Raw genomic sequence first — 24,337 nt, 5'->3', positions numbered from 1 at the left:
GGACAAGTCTTAAGAATTCGGGGAGCTTTTGGAAACAAACCTTCAAGATTCGGGGAATTTTCGGGGAAAAACAAAATGGAATTTCGTTGCGAAAATTTGGGAGCCGAAATTGGTTTTAGCTTCGTTTTCAGGCTCAAGTAGGGCTTGGATCTGCATAGTAAATCAAGCCTTTAACAGAGTAGGTTTCAGAGTTAAAGCACGGGATTGGAACTCATAGCTGAAAACTGTTATTGCTGACATTGCGGCAAAAACTTCAAAATTGTTTTAAAATTAAAAAAATAGGCTGAATTACACTCTGGAACTCCGTTGCTTTAGGTTTTACAATATCTTTGTTGCTTTATTGTCTAACCCCAAAATCGAAACTTTTATGTCAGTTATTTTCAGAAAGATGGCAAAAATAAAGTATAGAAAGGCAATAATCGCATACAAAGCAATAACGCGTGCAATGATTTCTCCAAATTTATGAATATTCTTCGGCAAGCAGACATGAAGTTACACCAGAAGTTTAATGACAAAAAAATTCACCTGAAAGTAAAGATCAGCATTAAAAATTAAAACGAATAGAAACGGTAACATAATAAGGGGAATTGCCTCCTCTAAACACCCGACTATTCACTCTGAAGTTTTTATGTAGTTAACCTTCTCATTGTTCTATTTAAACGACAATTGTGTTTCGGTAGTCGTTCTTACAGAGTCGGGACGAAGTTCAAACTTAAGCTTGCAGAAAGAAGTAATGAAGAGGGGCCACCCCCTTCATATATGTCATTTTTTTCGTTCGTTTCAATGTTGCTTGTTAGGCGTACTTTCAGATGAAAAAAAATTTTTTTTACTTTATTTAAATTGTTTTTTTAATGCAAAGAAATCCTGCTCCACCTCCACAGAAAAATCTCTCCTCTTCCTGAAAAGATCGTCTGGAGCATTCAACCCCGTTGAAAATTTATCCCGGACAATTACCTTTAACATCTCCACACGTAAGATTGGGTCGACAAAGAGAAATTTAAAATAAATAAAAAGAATTTTGTTTAGGAATTCTGGCAAATCCCCCCAGCGTAAAATTTCCCCTCAAAATTTCATCCCCCGGAAACCTTCCCCATGGAATGTTTTCCCTTCGGAAAATCCTTATGCAGAAAATTCAATCCTTTACACGAAAAAAGTATGCATACTCCCCAATAACACATATTATACGCAAACAATGGGCAAATTTTATATTTTCAAGACCTTTCCCCGGGGGCTTAGGGAGATTGAATCAACTCCAAAGACAAATTTATTGAGTTTCTAAACTATGCTGAACAAAATGGCTACGGCATCTCTAAATTTTGATCAAACGATTCTGGGGGAAAAGGGCGTGGAAGGGGGCATAATTGCAATCCACATGGAAAAAATACATCTTCTGGGAAAGTCCACATTTTTGCAGACAAGAGCTATAACCCTCTCAGATGCGTTCTCTGATACACTGAATCTCATTGTGCTTATTTCGTTAAGATTTTTGGAGTTTTTCAGGGAATGTTTTCCCCTTTTTTCAAAAATCAAGCCAATTTTTTCAGGCTCATAGTCTTTGAAGAGTAATAATGAACTTAATGAAGCTTATATATTTGAAATCAGCATAATAAGCCGATTCTTTTGATATATTTATCAATATCAAATTCCGGTTTTTAGAGATTCGGTCAGTATTGAGCTGGGTCGCTCCTTACTTACAGTTCGTTACCACCAACTGTTTGAACACATGTGAACTGTAAATACCAGTAGCAATTTTTCATTAAGTAATTAATCTCAGTAATTCATTAATAATATTGAAAAACAAACACAAATATTGTTTGCGGTTTCTAGATAGGTAAGTCAAATAGACAAAATTCAACCTATAAGTAAGGGGCAATATTAAAACTTAAAACAAACAGGAACTAAATTTTTAAAAAGTAAATTTAAACTTGAATTAAAAAGGAAATTTTGACTACAATTAACGCATTATTTGTTTTTCATGCTGATTCTAAGGTTCTAAGTGTTTACCCCTCCCCCCCCCGCCCCTGAAAAACTCCCCAGCGAAAAAAAAATACCCCCATCCCCACCGTCCCCCCCAAAAAAAAAGACCCGCATTATATACTCCCCCGCTGAAAATACCCCCCGGAAAATACCCACCGTCGCTGCAGAAAATACCCCCGCGGAACACACTTTTTTTTCATTTTTTGCTTCTAATATGCTTTCCTTTCTTTTGGTTACCTCATAATTACCATATAGTCACCAATTAACCCCCACCCCTGCGGCCGTCCATGTTCCAAATATATTACTTGTTGAAGTATGATTTTTATATAAGCCCATCAAATGCCTAGTCATGATAGCTATAGGCTACAAACCATGTAAAAGCTACTTATTCTTTTTATTCACGCTAACATTATTTGGCATTACTAACCAACGGTTCGTGATAAGTAAGTCCGAAAATAATATAAAATTTCCCAAGAAAACAATATGAACCTAATAACCAAATTTTTACTTTAAGCTGTGGTGTAAGTTTTTTATGAACAATATTTTTGGGGTAACTTCCCTTTAAAAAACCTATTTCCCGACCTTGTACATAGTCTATAGCTAAATTTTGCCTCATTAGAAGAGGACGGGGCGGGGAAGGGGGGTGGTGCAATTTCTACGGTGAGAAGATTGTATTTAGGGAGAGTTCTTAAGAAAAAATACGATTATACCACGTTTTCTTTAAATTATTTTGTTTTTATCTCAGGATTAGTCTTCATACAGGGTTACTAATTTGTTCAAGCATTAGAAGTTGTAAAGGCCTAGATATTTAAATAAATATGTGTGAAAAATTATGGTATGTAAAGCAGTATTTGCGTGGGATAGTCACCGGAGGTAACACCATGATTGGGGTATTCTCTAGGAATCAATTTTTTTGGGGGGAAACGCTTAGATTTTGGTGGAAATTCCCGAAAATTCGGGGAGAGATGATGCCCTGCTGATATCAGAGATCAGCAGACTTACTGTACTTACTGTCTCGCTAACTTTTAACTTTACAAAAATTATAGGAAATAAATGATATAATAATGTTTCATGTAAAATTGTAAAAAATTTGAACAAAAATTTGAGCTAAAATTATTCTCTATTTTTTAACAGTTTTTTTTTCAACAATCTTATATTATAAACAGTTTAATTTTTTTATTACAATTCTACGTTACAAAATCCTATTCAATTTATATTATAACGATTTATAGCTTAAAATATATTTAAAAGGACATAACACACATTATAGAAATTTGAAAGCTGAGACATCTATGTTGCGACATTGGTGACGTAGATAGAGATGCCGCTTAGACTTTATACAACAGGTTTTTTTTCCTATTATTGATGTGGTTTCCGAGACCATGAACAGCAAAATGTGTCTGGTGCTTTCTCCCTTTGCCTTTTTCTGTCTTCAATTTTTCGTATCTATTTCTTTGATTTTTTCTTTTTGTTTTATTCGTTTTGTTTTTATTTGGAGGGTAGAAAAATGCATTAGCATATAGTCTGACACACAATTTTTGTTGGGAAGCACTGATATAAATTAAAGACTGTAAAAATATAATCATACATCCTTTTTCTGAATTCCATTTTCATAAATTTTTGATTGTTTAAAACAGAGCCTTAAGTAGAGACAGCTTTCAATGCTTGTATAACGTTGTGACATCTTCCAGGGTTGTCAAACCGATATAGACTTTTTGTTTTGATTGACACCACATAAGTTGGGCATGTGTTTTTCGCATTTGTTTTGACAATTTACGTTGCAGACCTATGTACATTTTTTCTACGAAAAAGTGAACTTGGGTAGAGATTGCAAATATGATTTACGCTAGTCTGTTTTTCTAAGGTATTTTTAATTTCCCCCCGGACAATCCCCTTAACATCTACGCATCTAAAATAATATCAGAGAGAAGCATCTTATGAAATTAACATACTTGTGGAATCGAAAATTAGGCTTGTCACCAAGTCTTTTCTCGCAACCAGTAATGCAACATAAAACAACCATTCTCAATGAAATCGAACTTCAGAATTAACGTGTGTACTGGAGGCAAAGAACGAAAAGCGCAAGGAACTTGCAAAATCTGATGCGGTCTGGTGTCTATTTAATAATAAGTCTTAAAATAAAGGCATTGAACTTGTTTTCTCTTGCCAAAACAAACATCTAACCATAATCACCACAATTATTGCCTTTCAAACTATCTGTTCTGGAAATTTTTAGATTTCGGGGTTACTGACAACTCCATGTAATGAAAACAGCAGGTACGTCTAATTGAGATGCATTGACGTGGATTGAGATTTTTTTTTTTTGTTTCCAGTAACGAACAAATCAAATTTTAGTTTAAATATGGTAGATTAGGGGAATAGCTATTAAGTTAATTTACAAATAGAATCAACTAATATGCGTTCTCATTTTTAATCAAGATCAATTGACCGCACTAACACAAATCAGGTCAGTAGACAGGCTGCGTTAACACTAGGGACAGAATTCTTCCCCAATCTAACCGTTAAATGGTTTTCGTTTTTTTCAGTGGTTCCCTGTCTCGGTAGAATTTACTACAAAAGTTTTTTTTATTTGGGGGGGGGGGGGTACAGGGGGAGGGGGTAGGGTTCACTTCTTTTCGATTAGCTGGATATCACCTTCGTTCTTGTTTTCATTTATTTATTTATTTTGTTCGTTTTTTATCAAACGTAAGTTGTGGGAGAGGGTTGTAGTCCTACTTATATTTAGGGTATTATGCTCGTTTAAAGTTTAGACGTCAAAATTTACTTCTGCATTTCTGTTAGGGATTCGAAAAGGCAGCTTCTCGTCATTTTCCTTGTTAGTGAGTGCCTTTTTATGATTTTTTTCTTCTCTCTGCATTCCGGGCCACAAAGCCTTACGGGGAGCATGTCATGATGTATGTGATTTTACTATTTGATATTTTTTGTTTATTGTACCTGAATATCTATTTATCTGTGAGGAAACTTCCACAAAAGAAGTGCTCACAAGAATTGGTCATGCGATTAGAACCTTCAATAGACTACGGAAAGTTTGGCAGCCTTGCTCCTCTCTACAGCTGAAATTGCGACTCTTTAACAGCAACATCATACCAGTTCTGCTTTACGCAGCCAAAACCTGGTACTTGAACGAGGTACAGGAGAGAATTCTTGCTTTCGATAACACATGTCTCAGAAGAATTCTCAACACGCATTGGCACCAAAGGATAGCCAACCAATCCAAACGCGACAAGACCGGTCAGCCTCTTGTGACAGATGTTATAAGAGTTTGCCAACAGAGATACCTTGGCCACATACTACGTGTGGACAATCTCCGGCTACCGAATTCAGAGCTCCACTGGCCACAATCGGGTACCCACCGCAGAGGCAAACCAAGAGACACCAAGCGCCAAACGTACCAAACAGATCTACGAAACCTGAACATAAAAGCATAAGTATATATATGAACAGTAGCGAAAAACTAGTCCAAAAATGACACACATCATAGTGCACTGACTGGAAGTTCCTAGTACCAAACAGCAGTAGTTTCAGTTGCTTTTTGGCATTCAGTCAGATAACAGCATTTGTAATGCACTAAAAATTTGTCATTGCACGTGCGCGAAAAGGCGGAGTCATGAAGAGAGGTTTAGATTGATGTGTGTCAAAAACCATTAATGGAGAGTATAGGAGTTTTCGCCACTGGTCGTATATATACTTATGCTTTGTTGAACACCTCAATACAAGTTCAATGGGAGGATTGAAGCTGCAAACCTCTGGGAGGATTTGCGGCTCCTTCTTGATGCCCTGGTTGCCTCTGGAGGCACATGCGGATCTAAGATAAGGTGCAAAAACTTACTGAATTGATTTAATCACTGTATTTTCCATACATTTAAATAAAAATTAAATGTAGATCTAAAATTCAAACAAACACACACATATATATATATATATATATATATATATATATATATATATATATATATATATATATATATATATATGATTTTCGAGCACTGTTTCAAAAATACTTTCTGAACCAAAAGAGCATAAAAATAAGAAAATAAACAACAGCAAACTAGACAGAAACCGGGTCAATTATTGGCTGTTGTGCAATAATTTAAATTCATTTGAATTAAACCAAAAATAAAAGTAATTAAACTAAAAACAAAATATTAGTTATGAGACACCAGTAAAATTACATAATAAAACTACATTATACTCAACCGTCTATTATCAAAATACGTTAAGCGCAAGAAACTAAGTCTTGAGCAGTTATACTTTGAACCTCTAAAATTAAGAGGCAAATAATAGTGCACATATTGTTTTAAGTTGGACCAAATCCAAAAGGAGGCATTTACAGATATCTCAAATGTCACCAATCGATTACGTAGTTCCAGTAAACATAAATAAGTTTGCCCCCCCCCCTAAGTTTCCAAAATACTTTTTTTCGGGATTCTCATTGAAAAAAAAACGAAAAAAAACACGATTTCCCTATATTGTGAAAAATACCTCTTTTATTGTATCTTTAAAGGCAAAAACGAAAAAAAAACACAAAAATAAAATCCTTGAGACCCCCCTGCATCTACATTTTCGTCAGTTGGTGCCCCTACACAGCTTGCTGTTAATCTTGTAGATCCAGGTAGATTTTTATTGTCAGTTCCATCTCGAGGTTTGTTAATCGTAGAATAGATTATGTAAACGGGGATTGGGCGTTGAAGATCCAAGCATGATCAGAAGTATCAGCCAAATCCAACTAACTTGAATTTTAAACCTTCTTAAGGATCTTGGAAAGATGTTCGGACACCTGCATTATGATACCAAAATTTGACTATAACAACGATTCCGTTGTACAATAATTTATCTAGAAAATAAAAGTTTATCTAGAGAGTCATATAAAATAAAATAATAAATTATTCTACTGTTCGAATATAGGCATATTTCAGCTTCTTAGAGTTTCCAAACTTTCAAATTCATGAAAAAGATTTCGCTCATGCAATGTATTTTAATTTTAGGCAACTAATTTGTCGTTGAAACGAAAAAAAAAACACTCAAAAAGCGAATAAGTGCGAAAACAAATCATTCTATTAAAATGCAGGCGATCGAGGTGCAGGTTTCAACATATTCCCCGCCAACGCGTCACAATCATTAACTTTCTTCCATGCCATGAAAATCGGATTTTTCATACTAGCCCTCTGATCAATTTTGGCCAATATTTCGTTTGACATAAGGGGACGAACGCGATAGTTAAGACATCCTCTCTGCATAAACTCGTTGCACATCATTGTATAAATCAGACGTACGTAACGAGCATCGAAGCAATTGTCAGAATCAATTGACTGGACGAATTGGCTGGATATCCTTTCTAAATATTCTTCTGTCAGTATCGGGACAATATAATCAACCTAAAATGTAATATACTAATAATAACAGATACAATGCAATAATAGTATTAATAAAACTAACATATAAATTAAACAAGATATCCTGTCTAAGTATTCTTCTGTCAGTGCCGGAATAATACAATCTACCCCCCGAAAAATATAACAATAATCATAAATATAGCATAATAACAATAGTAAAATAATGTAGAATAAAATTAAATATCTTTATTTAATGTTGTTCTCTCTGTACCGGGACAATATACGCCACAAAAACGATTAATTATGGTGAGAAACATCGCGCACTTATAAAAAAAAAATAGCGACCATAACACACAAAATTGGTGTACACAAAAATATGGGTTTTGACCATAAAATAAACATGGTGAGAAATTTCGTATAATGAAAAAAATTGGGATCATAAGACAAGAAGCACGAAAGTAATTTAAACGAAAGATGTTGTCCATGGATCACGGGATAAAATGTGGAGAGAAACACTGAATAATAATGGTAATATGGTAAGACCATAACATAAAATATTAAATATAATGTCGTGCAACTTAGTGTTATGACCATGGCAAAGAATATGGCTGAGGAGTAGCAGGTAGTAACAGAAGATACCTGAGATTAGCACTCAAAGGTGGGTACTCTTCCCCTGGAAGCTAGGTTGGGCAGAAATTGTGCCCCTATTCCTCCAACGGGAAAACCTTCTATGCAGCGGAAGGGTGGAAACAGCACAAATCGAGTGCAAAGCTACGATGTAGGGGGTGCCGGCAAACTGGAAAATTACTGGTCAAACAAAGTCTTACTGAACACCCATAATCCATCGCACGTGACCGTGTGAAACAGTAGAAAATGGCCACTAATAAAATTGCGGGTGTTGGGCAATGTGGAGCCCCCGTCAGTCCCCGTCAAAAGACTCGACAAATTTTATTATTCCGTGTTATATCGATCCCCATCTCATCTCTTTCCCACCACATCTGTAAAGTGTCGATCCCCAGAAACTTTACATCTACGGAAAAAGTTCCGTAGATGCAAAGTGTCTGGAACTTGATGTTTCTTTTTTCGCTTGTTTCAATAACATGCTACATTAGAATTCATGCAGATATTGTCAAGGTAGTTTCGGAAATGCTCAGGAAATCGATCAACATCCTATTTACTCTTTGACAAAAGGGAACGTTTTTCTTTTTACCCTCCAAATGAAACGACATCTGAATCTATTTAATCGAAGGTAAAAATATAAATGAGTTGACAGTTTTACATACAAAGTAAATTCAAATATTAATTCAGCATGAAAAACAATTCATATTCACATCAAGATTACTTGTGGCCATGAAGCTCTTAAAACGAGTCAAAACTTAGTCAACTAAAACAAGCTGAAACCTTAAACGAGTAGAACTACAATCTACAAGACAACTGAAGTCTGTCGAATGAAAACGACCAGCCAGGTATGTCAAATTGAAAGCAACATTCACTAATCCTCCAAGAAAGTTTATCGACAAAACCTAACTCATACGAATGAACTTTTATCATGTCTCGAACAACAAAAACTCAATGAATGAGCTTCACACCTGAAAAGGAGTAAAAATAGTACACTTTTATAAATGCAAAAACTAAACGTTTTAAAACAAAAATCTAAACTACCAAAATTTTCAACACTTATCTGAAATCGAAGCCAGTCGAACATTCAACCGGATACATTTCTTTTTCATCTGGTAAAATGTAACCTGGTGGCTGAAGACATTGATACTCCAGTCAGAACCTAACTAAAGAGCAAACTTCGGTTTCGCGAGAGTCGTTAATTGCAGAGCACCAATTGGGGGAGGTGAGTTAAAGGTACCCTTTTCGTGCTTTCAATTATCGATTTTTTTTAATTAATATGAAAAGAAATGGGTTTTCAAAATCTCCCCCGAATTTGGGGATATTTTGAAAACCCCATTTCTTTTCATCTTAATTTAAAAAATCGAGATAAAACCCGTCCCTCCCTCCTGCGTTTTTAGAATTGCCACTCCTGGATAACCCCTGGAATCCTTTCCTCAAAGAAACTACCCCTGTTAGCAGCATCAATGGTCTTAAGAGACACATTGAAGCTGTAGTTCCCTTTGTTCTAAGTTCTGGGTATTTTGTTTTCTGCAGTCCTAACCACCATCTAGGGCCAAACAAAAGCAGGTCGTTCCCAACCAGGGTGGGAGGAAATCATAAGGCAGGATTTAATAGAAATTGGAACTTCTAGGGAGGGTGTAAAAGAGGGAGGCCTTTAATTGATTGGGATGGAAGTAAAGCATACGTAGCTGTGTGGGTCTCAGCTGGCTGGGCGCTGCAATGAGTTATAGCAGTAGTAGTAGTAGTCCTATGATTTTGAGAAACGACAATTTTGCATTCATTTGATAGCTGAGATTCAGTTTTATCGATCTAGCCGATCAAATTTTTAAAATTTGTCTTTTTTTTAAACTAAAAGATATGTTGAAAGTGTTTGGAAAATATTTTTGAAAAATAGGAGAATTTTTCTATTTTTAGCAAGTTTAGATCATTCTCTACGAGAAAGTCTAAGCAACATCATATTTCTGGCTCTGTGAATGCGCATATCTATAAAAAAAAAAATTTATCATATCCAACCAATGCAATTTACTACAAGCTTGCTGCAAAATCGTATATTAGAAGATATAATCCTTCATTAGGATAATCGCACCCGTTTGACTCCATTGCGCGTTCTTACAGACAAAGCAACTGCTTTTACAGGACAGGAAATTTTCGGACAGGATTTTTTTTCCGTTTTTTGCCCAACAACTATTTTGCACAAACTTTCGGCCATAACTTTTGCAAACTCTTAGAGCAATTTCAAGATCAGAGTAAATGTAAGTGCTCCACACAAACAAAAAGAGAATAAGGAATGCCGGCTGTTCATGTCCACTTCTTTGCCATTGTAAGGAGGCCTTATTTTGTGTAAATTTCGTAACTCAATTTTATTAAAGCTTGGAATTCCCTTTCGCTTCATAGATCAGAAATATAGCGACAATTTCAAATTAGCTTGAATTTGAAAATAACTTCTCTTTGCATAACTAGTCATAAATCTTGTAGTGACACTCTTTGTCCAAGAATCAAACGAACTTTGAACCCGTGATATGTTAAGACCTAATTTAGACCAGTTTTGCAAGTCCTTGAAAGACTGGAAAAGAAACTACTTTTAACAAAAGGTGGTTGATTGGCTAGGAGGGAGAGAAGGTCGCTAAACGGATCAAGTAGCAAAACGAATATAACTTATGGATGAGAGACAAATCGGGGTAGTTTTGCCAAGGAAGCCAAGAATAAGAGTTTTATTTTGTAAATTACGATAAGCTACCATTGTCTGTCTGAAATTCTTCTTGGGGATAAGAGTTTGAAAATAAAGTTTAGAATAAGAAGAAAACATCTAAAGCTTTCTATCACTTTATTTCAAAACCAATCTGAGAGAAGTATAAGCATTTAGCATTTCCACCTAGACAAGGCTTGGACTATTTGGACAAAATCGCATTTTTAAGGTTACAATAAGCCAAATTAAACTTTTTCCCATAAATTTAAGCTTTGAATAACTGAGGATTTAAAGGGGAAAGAAAACCTTAACCAAGAAGAGAAAGCTAGGAGAGCCATTTCTGCTTCCCCTTGTCAGCCTAGAGTGCCTTGAGGCTTAGCTTGACTTTATAAAGACCTTATATACAAAAATTGGAATTATCAGACAATAATAGTAATTAACACCACCCCCCCCCTTTGTGCAATCTTCAGACGTTTATACGAAGAGGTAAACCGTTCCCTTTTAAATCATTCTTTCATTTCGTTAACCCCATACTGCATGTTTATACAAAGGTGACCTTAATGTTTAAACAGGTAGGTTTAGGGGAAAAGGGAACAATATTATCAACGTAAGAATTTCCAAACCTTTATGTCCAGATATTCACATTAAGCTTTCCCTGCTAAAGTTAAAGCTTAATAAAGGTCCAAACAATACACAGCCTTTTCAAGAAATAATAAAAGAATCTCTTGGTTTTGGTTAATGAAAATTTGAATTAAAAGCAAGTACGGTTGTTCTTAGCTTAGCTCAAAAATAGCTTGAACTAAAGTATTTTAATAACCCAGAACTCAAGCCTTGACTAGCTGTTCAAGTGTAACCTTTTTCAGTAGAAACATTTGTTAGCCTAGGATTAATTTAATCTTTTCTTTTCGGTAAACATTGGTGGATTTGAACAAGTAGATCATTAGACCTTAGACCTAGAAGAGGTGTGGAAGTATTCAACATAAACAGAATTAGAATATTTTTCTTTTTATCTTCTTTTATAAATAAAATCAGTTGTCACTGAATTCTGAGTACAGATTTCTTATCCAACACCTCAGTTTGTATCACGCTACCAAATTTATTAGCCCTGTAAGTAAGGGGCAACCTTACACCATCTTTGACAATCTTTAAATTGCAGGCAGAGAGGACATTGTAATTCACTGATCATTTTTTTTTCTTTTTTGGGGGGTTTCATCTTGCATATGCCGATGTTTATGCATTTTAAAGCTAGTGTGCAAAATAAACACAATAGTAAAGAAACTACAACATCACTGCTCGCATCAAATCAAATTCATAAAAGTCACCCTGAATCAGTTTTAAGTTAGATTCAACATTAACCTTTACTTGAAGCATAAAACCTACTGAACCTTTACCGAAAACGTGCTAATACTACGCTGCGAAACAAATTTTTTTTCCAACCGTGTAACTGGCCTATGGAACTCACTTAGCCAGAATACAGTCCTGTTCCCTAGTACCGAAGCCTTTAAGCCAGCTATCAATAGAGATTGGTGCTGCAAGTCATGGCGCAGAGTTTGGGATTCACGACGGGCTGAGTCATTATCATCATTGACCACCGTCAACAGGAATACAGGATTCGTCCTTATCACTGGCATTTGCGATTAAAGGTAAGGTAATTTTGAGGCAATATTTACGATTAGATAAAGATTTAAAGCGAGAACATCAAAGAAGGAAAATGGGCACATAAACAATAATTACATACCTTAGGCAGGGTTAAAATTAATCATTTAAAATTATTTTTAGTAATTTTCTTTCTATGAAGATACTTTGACTTCTATAGAAAAAAAAACCTGTTATGTTTAATATTTTACTTTTATTTGTAGAAAAACGATTCTGATTCTTGGATAGCTTTAAGTACAAATTGTAGCAGGTGCAACCCTTAAAAAACAGTTGTCATCATAGAGAAATTATTACATTGTAGAAATTGCTCCTGGGCCTTTCTTTTCTTAAATAGAAAAAAGCCTAGCAGACTGTTTTTCCTCAAAATTTTTGATTCACGCGAATTACCTACATTTACCAACGAAAAGAGAAAAAAACTAGATCAAAACCCAAAGATCGATTAGAACCACGTACCGCACAAACAAGTGCTTATCAAAGTTATCTGTTTTTTTATTGCATCTCGGTGTTTAATAAGCACTAGTCCCGTATTTTTTTTAAGCATGAGGGCCATTTAGGTGGAATATATTTTTGACTAAGAAAGTATATCATGGGAAATTAATTTGATTCTATGACCTTGTGTTACGGCTCCCATTTTATTGCCAATTTTCCCCCTTTTTTGTGTGAACACTAGAACGTTTTCAGAGGCTAACCGGTTCACACAGCTACGTTTTCGTGCCATTTCACATTTTCTGTCAGATTTTCTCCGTTTTATCCATGCAAGTTCATGACCAACAGCCGCGTTAAAACATAACTAAGCCGTTGGAAAACGCATCCGTTTGTGTCGTAGCTTCTCTGTGGAGGAAATCTAATTTAAGTTATAGCTTATCCGTTTGCGTTTTTACTTGCGAAACAAACCGATTTGATACAAAAATCTTTGTATTTTGCTGCATACACTGTGGTTGAGGCGTTCTACTTTATTAGAAACACAAATGAGCGAACCCAGGCAAAGATACGGCTTTACCTCAGGGTCTGGTATTAATAAAAAAAAAAGAATATTAGGCATATAGCCTATCACTGGGAGTAAAAACATTCAACTTTTAGCAACGCTTGTCCTATAACAGGCATAACAAAAAAACGTAAGGTATGCTCAATTATGAGAAAGAGAGGATATATACCCCCCCCCCCCAACAAGAAAAATTAAACTTCGTCTTACGACAAATAGACTCGGTGTAAATGCAGAAGTTCAAATACTAACAGGGCAGTAAATTACTGGCACAGTGGAACCTTATTATAATGAAACTCAGAATATTAAATTCCCTGATATATAGAATTGATAAGAACAGGGTACGGGACATGATGGCTAGGGCACGTTCTGCGGAAGAAAGATGGCAGATTGCCAAAGATTGTCCTTTTCGACCAACCGTCTAGGGTTAACGGAAATAAAGGTCATCCACGGTTGGGGTGGGAGGATGTCATAAAGAAAGAATTAAAGTAAATGGCAACTTCCTGGAAGGGTGCAAAGAGGGAGGCTTTGAATGGATTGGGATGAAGGAGAAGCAGGCGTAGCTGTGTTGACCTCAGGTGGCTTGGTGCTGCGGTGAGTTGTTAGTAGTAGTAGATTTACCCTATCCACACACTGTTAATTTTACCTCTGCATTTTGAAATAATTGTGGTAAAAACCCCAATAAAACCAAATTTGGTGGCTTTTACATCTCTCAAATCAACTCTATACATCAAGGTTCTGAGAAAAAACGTATTCAAATCAAAATAGCTTCTTCAACAGAAAAAGTTCTAAGCAACATGCAGGAACGTACCCCGGGGGGGGGAGCTCCAGCCCCTCCACCGAAATCTCACGATTTTTTTTTTATTTTCCCCTAATTTTCTGATACTTCTCACAAAAAAAAGGGATAATGGCTAGTTACTGATCTAGACATAATGTGTTAACCATTTTCGATGATTTTTCAGCCTGCAATTACCCAATTGGGTCACCAGCATAGTTATTTCATTTCCTGTCCAACTTGTCGCCCTCTGTCAAGCAATCTTTGAGCTAACAGTTATTTTTTAAAGTTCATCTGTTTGTGTGTGGTCCTTCTCTAGTGGATGAAGCGGCCCTTCTTGCAATTAAACCCAACCTTTTCAGTTGACGGTCTAAAACCAAGTGTTGCTAAAGATAGGACAAGCGTGAAAATGTCGAAAAAACAATAGTGTTCTCCAGCTTTGGGGTAAAAAAAAACGACGAATTGATGAGGTTGACTCTGAACTAGGCGGCTGTAGTGATCAGTTGAACATTGCCATTGCGACTGAACCTTCGACTTCAGCTCGAGAATCAATACTTAATGGCGAGGTAGTAGCAGTCAAACGTAATTAAATAAACGTTGAGCTTGACATTGGAACCTATTTTGAAAGAATAGGTTCGGTTTTCGATGAAACAAAGCATAATTTACTGAAAAGACATTGTAAACCAAACAAGAACTATCCTCTCCCGGTTCATGTCACAGACTCGAAAACAAGGATGTTTCAGGTTAGCTGGATGGATAAGTACGCATGGCTAGTATTTTCGTCAGTGAAAATAGGGTGTTTCTGCAAATAGTGTGCTTTGTTTGCTTGTGATCGAGCTGGAAGGGGGTCTCACCAAAAATTAGGGCAGCTTGTCATGGAGCCTCACGTGAATTGGAAAACACCCTGGAAGACTTTTCTAAACATCAGTCAAACTCCTACCATAAAGACGCTGTTGTTTGGAGGAAAGTTTTCTGGCAACTGTGAGAAGGCAAAAGTCCTCTATAGTGGAAGTCTTGAATACTCAAAAAAGAGATGAAATAGAAATAAACAGAAAACGGCTTCGTCTCATCATAGGAACAATACTGTTGTGTGGACGACAAGGACTTGCACTGCGTGGGGACGAGGATTCGGAGAAATTGACCTTTGTAGAGCCTGTAAAAAACGATGGGAAGAGTTAATCGAACTTGCTGTTGCTTAAGACTTGCGAGGTGAAAGCCTCGGTCTATTAATCCGATGTCGAATGGAGAAACTTGGTCTCGATATAAAACTATGCAGGGGACAAGGATATGATGCGGCTGCAAACATGAGTGGGTATTTGTCAGGAGCCCAGGCTTTTATCTCGAACAAATATCCACTCGCCAAGTATTTGCACTGTGTCGGCACTCCTTGAACTTGGGTATTGACGGACTCGAGCAAGATCCCTGATATCAAGCACTGTATGATGGTTATTCGTGAAACAGTTAATTTCTTTCACTTCAGTTCCAAGCGAAGCGCTGTCTTAAAAACTTACACTGAAATCAATCTGAAAGGAGTGTGCGAAACTCGATGGGTCGAAAGACACGATGCGAAACATATATCAAAGCAGTTAGTTGTTCCGATCTTTAAGGCCCTAGAAGATATAGAGACAAATGGGGACTCCATGGCGTCTTCAAAAGCCAGAAGTCTGCTCAACAACACACTGGACTTGGACTATATAGTGGCCCTTATTGTGAAGGATTTTTTTCTGGGGTACACACTGAATCTGTCTAAGCTGCTGCAGTCAGAAAACATCAATATGGCTATGTGCATTCAGTGTGTCGAAAGTGTGACAGAAATGTTTCAAGATACACGAAATAAGGCAGAGGAGAATTTCAGTCAGCTGTATTCGGAAGTCACGTGCATATGCCAAGAACTGGAAATCCCCATTGCTATGCCGCGAAGGAGAAATATCGTCAACATCCCAAAAGATATCCCTGCAGAACAGCATATAGATTTTTAATATCGAGTTTCCCTTCTCATCCCATTCGTGGATCAACTCATGCAGTCACTCGAATCTCGATTCACAAAGCACAAAGTTATTCTGAAAGGCTTCAGCGGAGTCCTACCATCTTTTGCCGTAAAAGAACCTATTGGCGATGTTAAAGAACTGATCAAGTTATATGCCTCAGATCTAACAAGCTCGGAGTCCACTGTGAAGGCTGAGCTCATGGCGGGCTAAGTGGCTGTTAGTAGCTCCCTGTCTTTTTCCAAAGACGGTAGTACAGAGCCTGGCTGAGTGTGAGCAAGGCATATTTCCCAACATTCATTCGTTACTCCGCATTTTCTCTGTAATTTGCACTTCTTCAGCATGTGTTAAGAGGTCATTTTCTTCAGTGAAAAGGGTAAAAATCTATCTCCGCAGCCGAATGGATGAAGGCCGACTAAATGGCTTGGTACTTTTTAATATCCATCGAGATGTTTCTGCATCAGTGGATGAGATTCTGGAAAAATTTGCACTTAGCATTGCTCGTAGGTTGCAATTTGCAATATAGGGTGAGTCTCTATTTCTCGATATTTGCTTTTCGTTTTTGTAGATGTTACGTAATATAATGTGGCTTTTATCTTCTGTTTTGAAGGATTCAAAACAAAAAGATAAAGAGGGAGGGTTGTGCTGTGGGCTTGCGACCTACACCCGGGACCTCAAGGGTCTGCCCTAGGGAGAAATCCTAACTGCAACCGAAACATCAAGTTTGAGCCTCGGATTTTCGAACCTCCTTTTGATGACGACCTCTGCATACCCATGGACAAGATTTATGAATGCAAAACAACACATCGAATTTGGTTTCTGGAACGCCCGCACAATGTCTGAAGACTCCAAGACTGAACAAGTATTAAGACCACTGGAAGATTACCACCTCGACCTTCTGGCTCTGTCGGAAGTTCGATGGCTAGGATCTGGATCAAATAAACTGGATGGAGATGTGACCATTATACACAGTGGATCGCAGCAAAAGCGTGAATACGGAGTAGCCCTAATGATGACAAAACAGACTTCCCAAACTCTACTACAGTGGACACCGGTGTCACCTAGAATCTTAAAAGCCCGCTTCATCGGCGCGCATGCGAAACTGTCAGTAATAGTATGCTACGCACCCACCAATGACGCCACCGACAAATCAAAAGACGAATTTTACAGAACTCTCAACTCCATAGAAAACGACATGACATAGCATGTTATACCCCGGCATGACATAGCATGTTTTCTAGGAGACTTTAACGCGAAAGTAGGGAAGGACCAATCGTTTTCCCCAGAGGTTCTCGGTGAGCATGGCCTGGGCCAGCGAAACGAAAACGGAGAACTACTTATCGACTTCGAGCTCCTTAACGACATAGTAATCGAAGGTACCCTATTTTCTCATCGGGATGTACACAAATATTATTGGATATCTCCCGATGGTCGCACCCGAAATCAGATTGACCATTGTCTTTGGAGAAGGAAGTGGAGATCAATTCTACTTGATATAAGGGGATATAGAGGAGCTGACGTCGGCTCAGATCATAATCTGATGGCAGCAAAAATCCGCCTCAAACTGAAAAGAAATAGAAACGCAAAAAAGGCTCCCTTAAACCCAGTCCTTGATTCCGAGAAACTGGGGGTAAGAGAATTCAAGCAAGCCTTTAAGCTAGTGATGTGAAATAGATTTGAAGCCTTGTCTGTACTAGATGATGCTGATAGCAATCAATACTGGGAAAGCATAAGTTTGGGCTTTCACGATGCCGCGAAAGCCACCATTGGGTACCGCAAGAGCCCAAAAGACCAGTTGCTATATGACCAAACATGGGAACTCATAGAGACAAGGAAAAAAGTAAAAGCATCACTTATCCAAAGACAAACCCCCAACCGACAGATCCTCAGAAACAAAGAATACAGAGCCGCGGATAAAGAGGTAAAAAAGAGTGCCAGAAAAGACCAGACAAACCTGCTGGAGCGAAAAGTAGTGCAGGCAGAAGAGTCAGCGAAGAGAGGTTACTCAAGAGTCGTTATTATAATCACTAATGGGATTATTGGAAAAAAATTCTCTATTCAACATGGACCAGTAACAGACCCCTCAGGCATCCTGATCACAGCAGTCTGACGTAAACGAAGTTTTGGCCAGTCACATCGAGAAGCTGTTGAATAGACCTCCACCAGACGATCCCCCAGAGATCCCAGCAACAACACTGTTTTCCTTAGATATCATTATGGATCCGCCGTCATCCACTGAAATTATAGCAGCAACAAAGAAGCTAGAAAATGGGAAGTCACCTGGCGAAGACAGGATATCCGCGGAAATGATCAAAGCCACTGTTATGACCTGCCTCAAGTGCAGTAATCTGGACGATCGCCAAAATACCTTCGGATCGGAAACGTAGCGCCCTTGTGAGGATCTTTGAGAAAGGCGATGCGTCCCTCCCAGACAACTGGCGAGGAATCTGCATGCTTTCCATACCTAGCAAATTGCTGACGCACATTTTACTGCAGAGAATAAGCTCGCAGCTCGACAGACACCTTTGCGATGAGCAACATGGATTCAGACCGAACCGTTCATGTGCGGACCTGATATTTACTCTACGGCTGCTGACGGAAGAAAGCAGAGAGTGGCACTCCAAAATCTATATGATATTCATCGATTTTGAGAAGGCATTTGACTCAATAGACCGCCAAAGTCTGTGAAAGATCCTACTGTATTACGGAATCCCTGAAAAGATAGTTTCGCTGATCGTTGCGCTTGATGAAGATAGCGAGTGCTATGTAAAGACACCAGATGGCCAAATTCTTTTCTTCTGCATTCTGTCAGGAGTTAAGCAAGGTTGCGTCTTGTCACCGCTACTTTTCGTAATCGGCATTGATTACATACTGCGAAGTACAAGCAAAGACAGAATCCAGCTGAATCCAGAAACACGCCTCAGCGATGTAGATTTCGCTGACGACATCGCCATCCTGGAATCATGCAAGCAAAGACTCCAAAAAATCCTTGACAAAGTGAGGGAGAGAGGTGGCCAGGTCGGCCTGAAAATAAATAATGAGAAAACAAAATGCATGGCTACCACAGATTCACCTCTGAGCATCACTTGCGGAGACCAACATATAGAGCAAGTCGTCCATTTCAAATATTTGGGAAGCATAATAGAAAGCACCGGATCGACCACATTAGAAGCGCTCACAAGAATCGGCCAAGCTAATGGGGCCTTCAATAGATTACAGAGAGTATGGCGGTCCCAAAGCTTCTCTATACGGCTAAAGCTACGACTCTTCAATAGCCATGTTATGCCAGTGCTGCTCTACACAGCCGAAACCTGGCACCTGAACCAGGAACAAGAGAAAAGAATACTTGCTTTCGAAAACACATGTCTTAGAATAATTCTCAACATCCGTTGGCAGCAGAGAATAACAAACCAATCCATCCATGACAAGACTGGCCAGCCTCTTGTGACATACATCATAAGAGTCCGCCGATGGAGATACCTTGGCCATGTACTACGCATGGACAATCTCCGACTACCAAATGAAGCGCTCCATTTGCAGCCATTGGGTCCACGCCGCGAAGGCAGACCCAGTAACACCCTGCGTCGAACGTACCAGACAGATCTCCGTAGCCTGCACGCATCAATACAACCTCAGTGGGAGAACATACTTGCAGCAACAAACCTGCGGGAATATTGGCGGCTCCTTCTTGATGCCCTGGGTGCCTCTGGAGGCAGAAGTGGAACTAAGGTCTAAGGTAAGACTTGAAGGATTTGCCCCCCCCCCCAAAAAAAAACAACAAATTCCTGCGTACTTGCCTGGTAACACAGTAATCCAACACAGTAATATGTGCATGCATGTTTATGACTTCAATGGCCGCGTTAAAACACAACTAAGCCATTGGAAAGTATATCTGTTAATATAGTATATCCGTCAATCCAATAAATAAGTTATTGGATAGGTAGAGAATGATGGCTGGATGTCAAAATAACAGGTAGAAAAATAAACATTTCAAAAAATTTTGAAATATCTTATTGATAGTATTCCTTATGCTCATAAAGAGATTTCTTATGTTGTGTCAGAAGTTATTGAAATAATGTTATGTGTTCATTAAGTGTTTGAATAACTTAAATTATTGTCTTAATTAAAAAATAGTTGTTTATTTTTTTTGTTATATTCTTGTTTCTTTATGTCTCATGAGACGTATACAATACCGTAGAAACTAAGAATTCTTGAATCTTCAGATTTATCAATACTGCTATGAGCCTCTATATATTGAAATTTGTAAGAAATCACCTTGATACATCGAACCTCAATATATCGAAATCCTCGATACAACGAATTTTACCTTTCCCCATGAGGTTCGATACATCAAGGTTCCGCTGTTTTTTGTTTTTGTTTTTAAAAAAATTATTATTTTTTTAAGTAGTAAGTAAAGAATATTACGAATGGCAACGTGAACACTCAAGAATCTGCAGGAAGTGTTAAAAGTCTTGACCTTCTTCACCATTTCTTTTCATTTATCAACAAATCTGTTCCAAAACTTTCATTGAAAGTTTTTTCTAACTATATTTCAATAACAATATACAGAAAAAGGTATTATTTAAAATTTATGGGGATAACTGGCCTCCCACTAATTGGTGCCCTGAGTAACACCTAAGATAAGAGAATAAGATTTCAAACAACATTATCTTTATTTTTTACATGAATTACGATATCTTTCGCATTTTTACAATGCTTAACTTCAATTGTCTCTAATTTAAATATCAATCATCTGTTACAGGAATGCTCTCCATAGCATAACATTAAGCTTACTACGATCACATAAGTCTTATCTACTTTCTTATCTAATTTTTTAATTTATATGTATTCAAAAAAGCTAAAATACATATTAAAAATATATCCAGAATATAAATATACAAAATTAAAAAAATGCAGGCTTCAATTCAATAACATGTCTGCTTTCAGAATATTTCAGGTGGGAACCGAATAAACTTAGACCTTTACTTCAACTCAAAATTTCACCAAATTAAGATTGCTTTTCTTTTTTTCTATTCCCCTGAGTAATTTAATTTTATGTTGGGGCAGACCCAATAAACTGGGTCAAGGCTTCTATTGTCTTCACACCCAGACAATTGCTGCTTAATCTGCGGTTAAGGGAGCCATTGATGTAAAAGAGGATTTTTCCGCACTGCACTGCAAGTTCATAGCCATACCTAGATTTCCACATAACTTCAAAATTTGTTGCGATGAATTACTTCACAGGTCCCTAAACTAGGGCCAGAGCTTTATTAAATATTATTCTTCTCAATTAACTACTAAACAGTCGGGACTGTTCGCTAGACCATGTAAATGCTAAATAATAGAAATCTCAGAACAAAAATATAAAACTAAAGCAGCATCATTGAGCCAGGGGGGCGGGCGCCAGCCCCCTGCCCCCCTTATGGGCACCCATGTATGCAAACCCTTTGGGGTTTACTTTATTGTACTAAGAATAATTTGACATTTGTTTGCTGAGTATACACAATTTAGGGTTTTGTTACATTTACAGAAATTACACAAAACAAGGCTTTCTCATAACCTCCCACACTTAAATTCTTAGTACAATTGTTGTTTAAAAAAAAAAAAATTGTTGTTTTAAAATTTTTTTTAATTAAAAACAAAGATGATTACCGCTTTTATGGAAGGGTTGGCACGCAATAAAAGTCAAACATGTAGGGGTCTTGAGATTACTTGGTACCCTATCGGGAGACTAAGGTGAATAAGTGATAAAAACAAGATATTTTTCTTTTTCATCTCCAGCCTGACATGGTTGAGCGGGTGGGGTGCCCGTCTGAAATTCACAATACAAGATGAAAATTTTTCACAGCCCTTCCCCCATCTACAGTGCTATATCAAAGAAATATCATACAAATCTACCCAAGGGTCATCTACGTCTTCCAAGCAGTTTGTGCGTGGAGACCATGCTTAGAACAATACCTTGATCCCCCCCCCAAAGAAAAAACAAAAACAAACAATAAACGATTCAATTCAGAACTAAGAGCTAAACAATCATCGCCTCGTTCGGATTATTCATTCATTATATATTCATTCATATTCTAGCCAGGTTTATTTTATTTACATCAGGAACTTAGAAAATAGTGACAATGCTGATGCAGTCTCTTCAATATCTAATTTAATATTCATTATAAATATTCGTTCCAATCCCATTATTATAGTGAGTAAATAAGACATATGTGAATACAATAATTATCAACACATTGACTCCACAAGTTTCCAACAAAACAATAAATTAGCTATACTAACCTCATAAAACCACTTTTGAATAATTCCCCAAGGATCAACACTTAAAAATTCTTCATTTTCTTCCAAAGTGACAACACCTAACCTTGGCAAACCTGGTCGATGTTTGCGGAACTGTTTTGCAACGTCTTTAGCCAAATCTCGACCATCATTTGCATATGTTAACAGAACAACTTTAAAATCCACTCCTTTTTTTTCTTGAATTTCTCCTTTTGAGTCGCAACTCTTTGCGTCTTCAAAATCGTTGTTTTCTATGCCTTTACATCCGTTCTCTTCGTCTTTTTCTGTCTCTGGCGCTGCTTTCAGCTGCAAAGGGACACTTTCAACGGGTCGAAATTCAGCTTGTCCAGTGGAAAACATTGAAATACTGCGAACACTTGATACTCCCGAGTCGGAATTGTTATCTTCGGGTGTTTCATCCGGCTCAATAGGGAGCGGAGGATATCCGGAGTTGTAGAGTTGAAAAAGCTCTAAAAAAAATGAATATCTAAGTGGAAAAAGCCATAATAAAGTACACTAATTACAACACTAGAATACGGCGCCACAAAGACCTCCCACCATTCGGTTTTAAACCTAGATCTTGTTTCGTTACCCAATAGTACCGGGGCTGAATTGTTACGTTGTTATTGTTAATTGTTATTGTTATCTGTCGATAACAATTGCAATTGTTATTGAACTAACAATATTGAAATAACAAATGAATTGTTATTGAATCTAGCGAACGCATTTTTTGTGCAAAAAAGCAGACACAATTAACATTTATCAGTTCTTCAAGGAGTTATACCTCTCATAGTTCAAAAATTGGTTTTAGCAATGTGCATACTCCTCTACCTCCCCAATATATTCGGGATGCGGAGCTTCCAGCGCACAGAGTATTTTCAATCCAACTTCCGAGACACTTAAAATCACTGACGCGCTCAATTACCGTATCTTTGCTTTTTAGAATTAGCAGAGGGTGTCCGGAGCTGTAGAGATAAAAGAGCTCTGGGGAAATCCACTCTGGGGTTTCCATCATAGATCGTTTTTTTTTACGTTTTTTTTCTGCAACCATCTGGCTTTCTATATTATTTGCTTATTGGTTTTATATTTGCTTTTCGTTTTATTCATTAGAAAAAAGCGCGCAACACGTTTAAATCTCACGGTAACATATTGATGAAGATAGATAACACTTTAAAAGCAACTAACAAGAATATCAGCGAATATTCTAAAAAGCGCTTTTACCTCCAAATACACTATTAACTAAAAATCAATTTGTTTTTTTCTTTCACCAGAAAAGATTGAGATTTTCAAAGGCTAAAAAATAAATTGTAGAGGCTGATATAATTGTAAGAATTGTAGAGGCCGAAGTAATAATTGTAACAAAACTCTAAAAAACAAAATTTTTATAACAATACATAGATCAAAAGAATTGGCCTTTTAAGCTGATTCTAAAACATAAAATATCCCCATTAAAATCTTCGAGCCTGAGAAAATTTGCCTGATTTTTGAAAAGCGGGAAACACCCCGAAAAAGTCAAGGGATCTTGATGAAAATCACACCATCAGTTACAACATATCAGAGAACCCTACTTCTTACCCCCATATATTTGGTCAAAATGACAAGATGATTATTTGTTTCAGCATAGTTGAAAGGTCTAATAACTAAGCCATTGGAGATGACATGACCCCCCACAGTCTCTGACGGTGGTTCAGTTAGTTAAGCAAGTTCCCCACTGTTCATATATACTATTTGTTATGGGAGGTATACGATTTTTTTTTGGGGGGGGGGGGGTATTTTCTGCGAGGGAGGGGGATTTTCCACAGGGAGAATTTTATTTGGAGAGGAAGTTTCCGGAGGGGGAGTTTTTTTGGGGGAAATATTACTGCAGGGGAATAAAAGGGAATTTCCTGACATTATTTGAAAAACGGCCAGAAATTAAATAAAACAAAAAAAATTTTTTAACTGAAAGTAAGGAGCAACATTAAAACTTAAAAAAACAGAAATTATTCCGTATATGACGGGGGCTGATCCTTCCTCAGC

At 37.3% G+C, this 24,337-nt stretch overlaps 1 protein-coding gene across 1 annotated transcript in view; it reads right to left on the bottom strand.

Moving 5' to 3' along the window:
• Nucleotides 1-5,978: 5,978 nt before the first annotated feature.
• The window catches only part of LOC148952771 (uncharacterized), a 75,004-nt gene continuing 56,645 nt past the window's right edge, over nt 5,979-24,337 (bottom strand). Inside the window, exons 4-5 of the mRNA XM_089088079.1 lie at nt 22,322-22,788; nt 5,979-7,373 (exon numbers count right to left, since the gene is read on the bottom strand). Of these exons, the coding sequence (XP_088944205.1) occupies nt 7,056-7,373; nt 22,322-22,788 (785 nt within the window). The 3' untranslated portion in view covers nt 5,979-7,055. The remainder of the gene's footprint in view (nt 7,374-22,321; nt 22,789-24,337) is intronic.

The sequence above is a fragment of the Artemia sp. Qi Xiang Cuo genome, chromosome 4 (assembly GCF_049724085.1).
Source record: "Artemia sp. Qi Xiang Cuo chromosome 4, ASM4972408v1, whole genome shotgun sequence".
NCBI classification, from domain to species: Eukaryota; Metazoa; Arthropoda; class Branchiopoda; order Anostraca; family Artemiidae; genus Artemia; species Artemia sp. Qi Xiang Cuo.
The sequence above is the reverse complement of the archived record's forward strand: the minus strand, read 5'-3'. Positions and strand labels throughout refer to the sequence as shown.